Source organism: Dendropsophus ebraccatus, chromosome 8 (genome assembly GCF_027789765.1).
Source record: "Dendropsophus ebraccatus isolate aDenEbr1 chromosome 8, aDenEbr1.pat, whole genome shotgun sequence".
Taxonomy (NCBI): domain Eukaryota; kingdom Metazoa; phylum Chordata; class Amphibia; order Anura; family Hylidae; genus Dendropsophus; species Dendropsophus ebraccatus.
This window is the reverse complement of record NC_091461.1, coordinates 120,942,936-120,956,375: the sequence shown is the minus strand read 5'-3', so window position 1 is coordinate 120,956,375 and position 13,440 is coordinate 120,942,936. Positions and strand designations below refer to the sequence as shown.

The 13,440-nt window shown below is 44.2% G+C and overlaps 1 protein-coding gene across 1 annotated transcript in view; it reads left to right on the top strand.

Annotated features, from left to right (window-relative positions):
- The window catches only part of FAF1 (Fas associated factor 1), a 182,297-nt gene that overhangs the window by 163,486 nt on the left and 5,371 nt on the right, over positions 1–13,440 (top strand). The window contains exon 18 of the mRNA XM_069981585.1: positions 4,528–4,743. Coding sequence (XP_069837686.1) covers positions 4,528–4,743 — 216 coding nt within the window. The remainder of the gene's footprint in view (positions 1–4,527; positions 4,744–13,440) is intronic.

Sequence of the window (13,440 nt, the reverse complement as noted above, 5' to 3'; positions counted from 1 at the left end):
GTCTGCCCGTTTACTGCCAGGAGAAGGGTCTGCCCGTTTACTGCCAGGAGAAGGGTCTGCCCGTTTACTGCCAGGAGAAGGGTCTGCCCGTTTACTGCCAGGAGAAGGGTCTGCCCGTTTCCTGCCAGGAGAAGGGTCTGCCCGTTTCCTGCCAGGAGAAGGGTCTGCCCGTTTACTACCTGCAGCCCCCCCCCACCCTCGACTGGTTGCAAAACTACAATTCCCATCATGCCAGTTCCCCATCTCTGCCTTAGAGGCTATAGCAGGGGTAGGGAACCTTGGCTCTTCAGCTGTGGCAAAACTACAACTCCCATCATGACTGGACAACAAAAGCTTTTGCAAAGCTGGAGAGCCGAGGTTCCCTACCCCTGGCTATAGAGTTTTGTCTCATTCTCATACGTTTCCCCCTTATATTTTTGATGCTGCTCAACACTGAGATCAAGATGAGCCGAGTTCTTTAACAAGCTCATCTCTGCCGCCCCCCTCCCATAGCTTTCCGAGCTTCAGCATCTCTTGGAGAGCGGCACCTGACCCCCCTCCGTTCCCAGGTTACCCGAACGGCTCACACACACGTATTCTCCCTTTTGTCGTCCCGCGGATCTAAAGCAATAGTTCCCAGTAAAACAAACAGCCATTCATTGGGTTCCCCCACCTTTCATTCTCCCAGCCGCACTCACAATAGCTGTTTGGAAACGATATTCTCCTGCTGCGACGTCCGGGCTCGGCACTGTGGCCGGCGCTCTGTTCTTTTTAATACAGTGTGCAGCAATGAAAATAATAGATATTTGCTTTACAAAACAAAAGCCATTTTTTTATAACAATGCTGTTTATTAGAGAATGCGGCAGTTGAAGTTCAGGGATTACACATAATCTATTGTTGTCGGCCTGTGTTTGCTTACATAGAGGGGCTTTTGTTCAGCGCGTATATTTGTAATGTGGCTATTGATCTATTCACAGGAAGCCACCTCCTCCCTTCTGTTTTTTTTTTTTTCTTCTTCTTTCGAGCCCCCGAGTCGGCGGTTCAGACACCGGAGTTGTACGCTCCACGCATCATCTAATTGTTTTCTCCTTCTAAGTTGGTCCATTGCCTAGGTAGAAGCATTGTGCGTCCTGCCACAACGCCATCGGGGGAGAACTGGTTACATCGGGGAAATAGGAATCCTAGGCACAAAGGGAAGGGGAAGTCTAATGAGCTACTGTTTATCCTTGTGCCATATAATTGAGCCGGAGCAGTAAATAAAATGGCATCTGTTATTGCAGCCGGCAGGAAAATGTCAAAACAACAGACAGAAACAGGTGCCGTAATAACAATGGGAGCGGGGAGGGAAAGGAGCGCCGATTGTAGATTTAACATGGAATAAACCAAATCCGGGCGCGGGTCCGGGCATCGGGATGGGAAGAAGAACACTGCGCCCTGCCGATTAGTGTATTGTTTTTATTGTGGTTTATGATTTTGTTATTGTGTCCAGATTTATATACAGATCATAAGCCCAATGGAAAGAAATCTGTAGGCGCCCGATATAGGGATAAACAACGGCCGGGATTCCTATTACACTCACAAGACTTGACTCTTGTATATTTGTCATAGACATTACAATATCGCAGTCACATCATGTATATATGGGATTTTATGTGGTGCAGTATTAGGCTATGTTCACGCAAAATATTTTTTATGACAAGAACGGACGTTGTTCACTATTTACACATTGGGCGAAAAATTTGTTGCGTTGAAGTCAATACAAACAATGGCCAGCGTTCACACAGCATATTGAGCAACAGCCGTTGTTTGGTACGGCCCTGGAAATAATCAATGTGTCAATTGTTTCCGCCCGTTGCTCATTAAAATTAGCGCAATTTTCAGTGCAACAACAGCCGTCGCTCGTACATTGTGTGAACATAGCCTTACGCTACTGCAAATTGTCGGCAGTGGATTCATATGATAAATCTGCGGTGTATTATAGTAATAGCAGATAGGACTTTGTGTAAGAAAAAAAAATATTTTAAACTCCCAAAGTAATGGAAACTATTAAAAAAAAAAAAGTTATTGCCAAGCTTGTGATGAAGTGTCCGTATACTCCCGACTCCTCCTCGGCCATTGTGCGCACCATCTCGTATTCTCCATTAAAGTAAAGGGCAATTGGCTCCTGTACAAAAGCCGCACGAGGGATTAACTTCCGAGAAACAAGACAACACTTGTTTCTTTGTTGACAGACGAGGCCGGAGAAGCAGCGAGAGGTGTTACACGGAGGAGCCGTCAGGGCGGCCAGGGGGATCAGGTTTAACTTTTATTTGATTGTTTTCTCACCTCTTCATCTTCAAAGACAGGAGGATGAGCGGCTGAAGCGGCGGCTGAAGCAATTACCCTGAAGCCTTGTTAACCTTTACTGGTGACAATTGAATCAGGTGTCCTCTCGGGCCATTGCCGCCGCCGGCCGATCTAATTGGGATTTGGAGAGAGGAGGATTTCTTCTCATTATCTGCGCTGCACGCTGTCATTAAGTGGTGGGAATCCGCAGATCCGTCACCTGGCACTCACAGGACAGTGACAACATCTCCCACACCTGCCCCTAAATACTCAGAAATGGCAGCTAGGCAGGGGGGGGTATAATACACAGTTATATAACCGCACGCTCTGGTGTGTCCGGGATCACAGGCCGAGGTTGGGTTTAGTTTATCGTAATTTGGATTGTTATTTGTCTGGCACAATAAAGTGTCTGCTGTCATATAGAAAGGACTTCCAGTCCAGACATTGGATGGTATATGGTATATGCTCAGAATGATGGGCTGGAGTGGTGTAGAGACTGCTTCCCTGGTGGGCTGGAGTGGTGTAGAGACTGCTTCACTGGTGGGCTGGAGTGGTGTAGAGACTGATTCCCTGGTGGGCTGGAGTGGTGTAGAGACTGATTCCCTGGTGGGCTGCAGTGGTGTAGAGACTGATTCCCTGGTGGGCTGGAGTGGTGTAGAGACTGCTTCCCTGGTGGGCTGGAGTGGTGTAGAGACTGCTTCACTGGTGGGCTGGAGTGGTGTAGAGACTGCTTCCCTGGTGGGCTGGAGTGGTGTAGAGACTGATTCCCTGGTGGGCTGCACTGGTGTAGAGACTGATTCCCTGGTGGGCTGGAGTGGTGTAGAGACTGATTCCCTGGTGGGCTGGAGTGGTGTAGAGACTGATTCCCTGGTGGGCTGGAGTGGTGTAGAGACTGCTTCCCTAATGTAGTGCTAATTTAGTGTAGAGACAACTTCACTGATGTACTATGGTAGTATAGAGACAGCTTCCCTGGTTTGCTAGGGTAGTGTAAAGACAGGATCCCTGGTGGTTTAGGGCGGTGTTTCCCCAAGTCCAGTCCATAATTAGCCCCAATAGGTCGTGTTTTGAGGATTTCATTAGCGTTAAACAGGTGATATATTTATACTCAGTGCATCAGGTATGACCAGTGGTGGGCTATGGTAGTATAGAGACAGCTTACCCTGGTGGTCTTAGGGTAGTATAGAGACAGCTTACCCTGGTGGTCTTAGGGTAGTATAGAGACAGCTTACCCTGGTGGTCTTAGGGTAGTATAGAGACAGCTTACCCTGGTGGTCTTAGGGTAGTATATATAGAGACAGCTTACCCTGGTGGTCTTAGGGTAGTGTAGAGACTTGTGGGGCAAATTAAGCCAGTTAAACCAAAACTCTTCATGTGAAGTTCCTAACACAGACGCCAGTTATCCCATAAAGTAACATAGACGCCAGTTATCCCATACAGTAACATAGACGCCAGTTATCCCATACAGTAACATAGACGCCAGGGGCTTCTATCGGGTTATAGCGTGTGATTGATATATATATATATATATATATATATATATATATAGTACAAGTTGGATCCGCGGTAACGCAGTGCGGGATGCACAGTCCTCACGGGGTTCGACCCTCACCCCAATCGTATTCCAGGAAAAAGAGCAAAGGACAGCATCTCCTCATAAAGTGCTTATAGTTTTATTGTGCCAGTTTGCAAAAAGAAAGTGCAACGTTTCAGCTCTATGAGCCTTTGTCAAGCATACGCTTGACAAAGGCTCATAGAGCTGAAACGTTGCACTTTCTTTTTGCAAACTGGCACAATAAAACTATAAGCACTTTATGAGGAGATGCTGTCCTTTGCTCTTTTTCCTGGTATATATATATATATATATATATATATATATATATATATATATATATATATATATATATATATATATATATATATGTATATATATAGCGGGGCACGGCTTCTACAACATGCAGATGCTTCAGTATTCACTTAAATGGCTTCAGAAGTTTTTGTTCCCTCTTCTCCCTTTGTATCCATCTGCCTATAGCTGCAGTGACACAGAAACATTACCCATGGGGCCGTGCTTTCACCCCGTCCTTATTACCAATACAGACAATTAATTGGGAAGAATTTGGTTTTCTAAAAAAGGTCCCGGGATGCATGTGTAACTTGTTTAGTTGTATTGTAGTCAGATAAATGACCGCGGCCTATTGACCCCCCTGTTATCTCATTCCCAGGCCATCAGGCTTTCCCTGGAACAGTCCCTTCCACCGGAGCCACCCGAGGAGCAGAGCGAGCCCCTGAGCAAGCTGCGGATCCGGACACCCAGCGGAGAGTTCATCGAAAGGCGTTTCCTGAGCTCCAACCCCTTACAGGTGGTCTTCAACTTTGTAGCATCCAAAGGATTCCCTTGCCACGAGTACAAACTGCTCAGCACCTTTCCACGTAGAGATGTGAGTACCTCCTCAGGGGACATACATTATTGGGCCATCCATGTGGGTAGGGTCTGCCTGACTACTGGATTTCCCATCACATTACACATGTTCACTGGGGGTCTCAGCAGCGGGACGTCCTGTCATCTACTTCTATTGGGGAAGGGGGACGTTTCCAACAAAAAGAAATTGACCAAAGCAGAAAAGCCTTAGGCTGGGTTCACACTGCGTTTTTTTAATTTATTTTATACAAAAAACGGATGAAGAACCAACTAAAAAAACTGATGCATTTGTGTGCATCCGTGTTGATCCATTTTTCCATTGACTTCCATTATAAAAAAGAAAAAAAAGAAAAATAGATGAAAACACATCTGGTTTTTTTTTGTTTGTTTTTTGTTTTTTAGTATTTCTGTGTGCTGCAAAAATTCGTTTTTGTTTTTTTTATAATCAATGGAAAAATGGATCAAAACGAATGCACACAAATGCATCAGTTTTTTGTTAGTTTTTACATAAAATGGATAAAAAAAATGGCTTGCAAAAACGCAGTATGAACTCTGCCTTACTGTAAAAGATGCAATATAAAACAAAGGGTACCTATACATTTTAAAGGGGTATTCTGCTCAAAGTAAACTTTTATTATGTTGCTGTCCCTGGTGAGAACATAACAAACAGCCTGATTCTACCTTCCCGCGCTCCCCCGGTTTCCTCATCAGTCATCTTTGGTCCCCAACTGAGTGATCCCGCCTCCACATGCAAGACAGCCTGCTCAGCCAATCACTGGGTGCGGCGCTGTCCCATCTCAGACAGTGATTGACTGAGCAGACTATCACTACCAGATGAGTTTGTCTCTGATATGGAGGCAGAATCGCTCAGCCAGGACCTGAAGATGCCGAAAGGAGGAAACCGGGGAAGTGCAGGAGGATAAGAATAGGCTGTCTGTTACATTCTCCCCAGGGGCAGCAACATATGAAAAGTTTACTTTGGGAAGAGTATCCCTTTAAATAACAGTCAGCTGTCCTTCTTATACAGATGAGCAGTTTGGCATGCCCAAATGTTCCCTATGGGGAGGAGTAATCCACAGCCAGACCACTCCATCAGTGGCTTACCTCTCTGAGAACAAAAAGGGTTGGGTAGTAAAACACCACCAATATAATTCCCACTTGCTAGTCTGGATAATATACAGGCCACCATACACAGCAGAGGGTTCAGACGACTATAGTATGAGGTGTATTGGGACCTTCAGGCCTATATACGATCCATTTTCAGGGGTGGGGAACCTTCGGCCCTTCAGCTGTTGCTTCGGCTGTCCAGACACAATGGGGATTGTAGTTTTGGAGTGCGGCAGGTTCCGCATCACTTCTTTAGCTGGTGAGAATGCTGATCTGTCCATTTATTATTATAGGAGATTTGTAGAATTTCTCATTGATTATATAGCTAAACCATCAATAAGATCAATACAAATGTACAATCCGTCTGTTTATATTTATAATGTTTGTTCTCTCCAGTCCTGATGGGGATAATACTAGTAGGTGGGGAATGGTGTAAAGCGGGGGGATTCCTGTAATAAGGGGGCAGCAGACGAATGGTTAATCCGGGCGCCGTCGGACCTGCCCACTTTAAACTGAGCGGCTCCATAAAGCGGGATGAGAGGAAGAGGCTCATTTGTAGATCATTTTATTAATAAACTGTTTACAAAATATTTACAAGCTGCCGAGAGCTCGGAACACCGGGGGCTTACCAGTGACTAATACAGCCCGAGCTCCGAGATGTCTCTGTAATATATTCTAATCTCCTTAGAGCCGGCGATAATTAAACTGGAAAGAATACAATTTCCAGCAGGCCAAGAGCTGCGATTACTTATTGTGTGATGATATAGAAGGCTTTAACCCGTTCCCTGCCACAGGCCTTGTACTCGCTTCTTCAGGCCTCATCATAAGCGACGTCATCCGCCATATAAAGCTGCTCCCTTATCAGAAAGAAGCCGACCATGTTCTGTTATATGCGGTATACGGGAGGAAGAACAGTGACTGTAAGAGAGGATACCAGAGAGCAGATACCATGCTGCCAGATTGGTAGAATCCAGAGCTCTGGTGGCCTGGGCCGGATAGCCACCGGCTGGGGTTCAGGAGCCACCAGCATAGAAGTACATGCTGCAACACATCTGTCAGAATGAACTTTGTTTTTGTTTTTTTGTTTTTTTACATTGTAAGGCCATGTTCACACAACAAATGTTTAGCATAAATCACTGCCGTTGTTCCAATTTGCAACAACGGCCGTGATTTATGCTAAACATATGTTGTACACTCCATTGTGTGCAACAGTGAAACTGGATGCAGGCGTACACAGGTGCGCCCGCATCCGAAGTCACCAGAAATGAAGATCATCCATAACAGAATGGCTGGTGTCATACCATGTGTGAACATGGCCTAAGTTTTAAAGCATAACTATCATGTAAATGTCACTTGAGTGCGTGGCATGGCTGAGTGTTACTGTGTTCCCTACGGGGGAAGGGTAAGCCACAGTCAGAAAGGGTCGGGCAGTAAAAATCCATCATGCTGACTCCTATCTCCACCAGTATAATTCCCACTTTCTGAAGAATGGAATGGATCATATGTAGGTGACCATACACAACAGAGGGTTCAGATGACCCCCCGTAACAGCGCCACTCTTCCCTATGTGCTGTTACAGGTATTGTAGCTCTCTCTATTGGGCAGCTCTATGGGGAGGGAGAGGCGGCATCATCCTGGATAACCTCTTTATTCTAATCTATAGCCGAAAAAAGTAAGTAACCCTGATCTTCCCAACGCTGGCAGCCGCTGTTTGTGTTGTGCGGTGTGTGATACGGGAAGCTGGTGTGTCCATTGTCAGGGCGATCATGTTAAACTTTAGAAAGTAGACCTGCAGCATTTTACAGTATCTGTTCCGGTTTACACAACCTTCTGCCCGACCAGTGTGGTGGGATTAGGTGGAACGCGAGTCACTTGAGGTAATCCCGCAGCTGAAGGCATTGCTTAATCATTTAAAACCAGTCTGCTGGGTTCAGTATGGTGCGATTTGCTTAAATCTGTTTAATTGGCCACTTCCAGCAAACAAGTGAGATAACATTCTGGCAACCATGTAACCGAGACAGAAGAGGAAACCGCACTCTACAGATTTCCACTTGTATCGGACAGGCTGAGGAATCTGCGTGTGAGCTAATCCATTATTCACACCATTCATCTGCTAAGTAATAGTGACATCTCCAGAATGTGACTCTGCTCCCTCTGAGAAGCCACATCCATCCACCCTTAAAGGGATTGTCCAAGGTTTACACAAATGTTGCAGATTTTCAGTAAACAGTATCTATAGTACAAGAGATTTTAAGAAACTCTGTAATTGTTTTTTTAGGCAAAAAAGCCTCTTTCTGTATTCAAAAAGCTGTTTTCCACCCACCCCCACTTCAGAAGAAACAGGATTTCTGTGTCCATTATGCCCTATGGAGAGGGGAGGAGCCGAGGGGGATGAGTGTGCACGGAGAGGAGAAAAGGCAGCCCTGCACAGCATCCCGCAATCTTCTCTCAGCAATCTTCCACATTAAGCACTGACCTTTCTGATCTGTGAATCCAGCGCTTTAATGTACCCAGACAGTCTCCAAACTGTACAGCTACTTCTCTGCTCTCCCTGCTCACTCATTATCCTCAGCCTCTCCCCCCACCATAGGTTATAATTGACATAGCAAAAACGTCTCTACTTTGCTCCTCTGTAATGAAGACGACAGATAAGAAATGACGGGGGAGGCTGGGAAACAGCTTTTTAAGTGCAGAAAGAGGCTTTTTTGCCTAATAAAACCTACTCCAGAGTTTTTTGAAATCACTTGTACTATTGTTTTCTTCAAAATATTTTAAATAACAGATTACACTTTAAAATCCACAGTGCATCCACCATGTGTGGCTGTACCCCAACATATCCATTTATATTGTACACTAAATGGCCGTCACCTGCGTCCCAGCTGTTTTCTTGTTTCGTCAGAATGTCCGTGTTTTAGGATCGCTTTTACTAATCAGATGGCAGAATTGGCGACCGTGCATGTCTGACTATGTGACCCCTTGTTGCCCTATTTAAAACTGTTCTCTTGGCAACTCTTAGATGTGGAGGGACGGGGCAAGCAAGTTCCACCATGTGCATTGAGGTTAGCAAGACAGAAAAAGAAAGTCACTATGCGATATCATGGTGAAGATCTGCGCATACACGGCATAACGGGAAAATTAACTTCTGAAGGGCATGTGTAGGGGAGGATAGGTAGAGATAGTGTATATGTATGGCTACCGTAATCCTTGTGCAGATCCACCATGTCCACAGCCTCTTCCCTCTGCTGCATATCCTCTTCTAAATATGTTGGATTTTTTTTTATTGGTATATCCAACACATCTTAACATATCCTCATACTCATAATCTATTATGGACACATTTGGTCATACAATCTGACTGGGAGCCGTATGTAACACTGATTCTCCCCTGCAGATTGCTTTGTATCTGCTCTCCCCTCTTTATCCAGCTTGTGTGAGCTGTCCTCCAAAAGTTCTCTTCCCCCTGTCCACTCTTTGAGCTGGTGTGTAACCCACTTCCTGTTGCTGTCCCAAAAGTGTCTATTTCTCTGAGCACCAGGACGTTTCTGGTGATTAAAAATATATGGAAGAAAATAAAAAAAAAAATCATTAAACTGTGTCCATAGCATCTAAGTCTTATATCTGATGCATTACAGTGTCTGATCCTCCAACCTCCACAGCCGATATTTAGGGATTGATGGGACCAATAAAGTCTTGGAATCCACAGGTTTCTTGTCCTCGATCTACAAGTAACACAGACTTTTCCATAGTGTGGGATGAGCTGAATTTTTTTTCCTTATTATTTCAACTTTCGCAGTCTGGCAACTTTCACTGCCCCTAAATTAATTTAGAGGAGATGAGCGCGTTTTGGCCGTCACTTACCGCAGCATATGGCAATTTCAGTTAATTTAATACCTGTGCTGCAAATCTCCACTCAATACCGAAATTCAATTTATTGTCAGTCTGCTGCATCTGTGCAGGTGCGGGGACGAGCCGAGCGCCATCTGTGCCGGCCTAATGCTGCCTGTTTGTAGGAATACAATGATATTACCCTACTGGCTTCTCTTGTGTATAAACCATGAGGCGTCTGTCCCTTCTTATTTGTGCATTGTAAGTATGCAAAACGTATACATATATACTGTATTACTGCAAAGGTGTAGTCATATAGCTGAAGATTAGGGCTCGGCTGCCGGTAAAACCGGGGTCCGTCCTCCATTGTAATTTGATTTCATGTTGCATTCTGGCAGATTCCATCAAACATCACAGACTCATTTCCCTCCGGCCCAATACAGAAGGATTATGACTTATTACAATTCACCGTTTAGTGGGCAGTGTGTGCGTGGGGAATATTTGGTGCAAGTTTTTGCACTTTTATTTTTTATTTTTTTTTTTGCTGCGGTAGATTTTGCGCAAAGTGGGCGGAGTTTTGAAAGTGGAGGTGTGGCTTCTTCTGGATCAAAAGATTGTCAGCCCTATTGTGGGGACTGCCATTTTTCATGCAACAGCATTTAGTGACATGCTTTACAGCAAACCCTGTGGACCTTGACAACAATGGACAGGACCTGTCCCCATGACATGAATGTCAAACATTACTTGGCATCATATGTGACTTTTGAAGAGGTCATTTCACAGGGAGTGAGAGGCTGAGCAGTGAGCTCCATTTATTATCTTCTCTATCTACTGATGTCTCCTGATGCTGTAATGCTGTACAGATCTCCTTACGGCAGTCTCCTCCTTATCATCCCAAACAGAATAAGAAGTCTCCTCTGATTAGTTTTAGGCCTAGTGGGGGAGAATTAAAACGGCAACATTTCAGGATTATTTTATAATACAGATAGTTAAATGGAAATTTAAAAAAAAAATGTCAGAAATTTTAACATTAAAGGGGTTCAAAACAACCGGTGCTAGAAAGTGCCAGAGATTTGTAATTTACTTCTATTTAAAAATCTCCAGTCTTCCAGTACTTATTAGCTGCTGTATGTGCTGCAGGAAGTGGTGTATTCTCTCCAGTCTGACACAGTGCTCTCTGCTGCCACCTCTGTGCATGTCAGGAACTGTCTAGAGCAGGAGAGGTTTTCTATGGGAGAGAATACACCACTTCCTGCAGGACATGCAGCAGATAAGTACTGGAAGGCTGGAGATTTTTTAATAGAAGCAAATTACAAATCTCTTGACTCTTTCTAGCACCAATCGATTTGAAAGAAAAATGTTTGGTGAACTATCCCTTTAATGATTGGTCCGACAAGCAGGAGGATGTTACTTAAAACTTAACATGAAATTAAATGAATTTTAAGTTTTTGTTTGTGATAAACTAAATTCAGATTGTATGTAATTCTGTACACCTACACCTGCAGTGATTTGAGCATTTTTAATATTTTTTTTTGTTTTGCTTGTACGTAGAGCTCTAGCAGCCGTAGAGTTAAGTGATGTTAGTTATTTATCCAGGATCACGTTATGGGAGGTGTTATTTTACAGAATGAGCTTCAGCAGGACGCACTGTTTGTTCCCATAACTGTCTCTATAGAAGGTGGTGTATACAGTTACGGAGTTATGATGTAACAGAGCGAGGGGGGGGGGACGGAACAAACTGTCCTGTATCTCTTGATTAAAAACACAGCTGTTTGGTGGCTTGCTGCTCTAACTGCTGCCTGCGCCGCCGCCGCCTCCTCTACTAATTGCTACCTAACAAGGCTTATGTTTTTAGCTTGCTGCTTTCCATGTGGAATAGCATTAATACGAAGTAATGAGACCTCGCAGTATTACATGACACCCAGGAGAACAGCCACCCCCCCACGGACCTGCAGAATTGGTTACGCAATGGTCTGCATGGATCTTAGGCCTGGGTCTTAATGTTTCTAGTTGTATTTTTCCTTATAACTGGTAAAAATGTATTTATTTAGTTACAGAGGTGTAATGTGATGATTAGGGGTATTGTTTTAAGTGCAATAGCAGCTTTATGCTCTCATTGTGCAGATTGTTGAATATACAGTTCTTAGTGTTTACATCTGTGTTTTAGGCACCGTTCACACTGCTGTCATGAATTCCATTAGAAGTACTGTTAGCCAGAACTTTGTTAGCAATCTATTGGAAATTGTAGTACAACAGTTCTAACAGTCTTCATACAAGAGAGCCTAATGTCAGGTTTACAGAGATAGACCTAACTACATGTGGGGGCTCAAAGAGGGTGCCTAAGTTCAGATGGGCTCACAAGAGGGGCTTATCTGCATTTAAGGCAAAACAGGGGCCTAGCTATGTTTGGGAGCACAAAGAGGGGTCCTAACTACAGACAGGTACACAAAGATTAGGCCTGACTTCAGACAAAAGCTTGAAGAGCGGCCATAACTACAGACAGGTGCACAAAGAGCCGGCCTAAGATCAGACAAAAGCATAGATATGGAGCCTAACTACACGTGGGGGCTCAAAGAGGGTGCCTAACTACTGATGGGGTCACAAGAGGACCTTAGCTGCATTTAAGGCAAAAAAACAAGCTTCTAACTATGTATGGTGACACAGAGAGGAGCCCTAACTACAGACAGAAGCAGAGATTGAGCCTAACTACACACAGGGTTCTCTTTCAGTTCTGTCATCGCCTAATGAAATCTCTGATGGATCGGTTGCATGGCAGACGCCAACTGTGCCCAAAGGACCCAATCATTGGGCTCCGATGAGGTGTCTATTGCTGTGCAGAAATATATAGCTCTGTATGCGGCTTTATTTCCCTGTCACATGTGGCCGAATCTGCAACAGAAAGACTTGAAAACTGTAAGAAATTTGAGGTTAGAGAGAAGATCAAAACATATTGGGAGAATTAACGAAAACTGTGTCGTTCTGCCCCAAATGAGTTGAAAATCAGGCAGCGGGCCCTTCAGATGATGCCTCGGCCGTTTAATAAACAAAAAATTCTAGTACACAAACTCATGCTACAAATGTTCAGTATGTATGTTTCCGTAGACCTGTTTCTTCAAGAGATCCCATAACTAGAAATGACCCTGGGTGTGATCAGGAGAGTGAGGAGGCCGCACTGTCGGAAAATAATATCTGATCCCCCACCTCTGAACACCTCAATTTATGTAAATAAAATACCGTTAGGCCAGGTTCACACTACGTTTTTCATCCGTTTCTTTTTTTTTACCATACACAAAAACTTTGTCGACCACATTTTTATGTACACAAAAAAAAAGATACCTTTTGATCCGGTTTTTTTTTTTTTCTTCCCCAGAATGGAAATTAATAGAAAAACAGATCAGAAAAGGATGCCCATGTATCAAATTTTCCATAATTTTTTTTCTAAAAACAGATAAAAGAAACGCAGTGTGAACCCAGCCTTACAACCATAGCGCCACCTATTGGAGACTTTGTACCAATAGGGGCTAATTTTTATTTAATAAGTGGCAGGCGCATGATCTGTTGTCTGATTACCCATGAACCCTCTTTAATGATGACAACAGATGTTTAAATGTGATCGGCCCTACTAGTTTTTTGGCTGAAAAAAACAAACAGTGTATGTATGGCATTATGGGCTAAATTCATGTATGTCCGGTGTAGAGCGGTCAGGGCTTTGCTGTCTGTGGGTACGGTAAGGCCTATGTCTAGGTGCTTGGCGCACGGGGTCGCACACTACATTTCAGTGGAC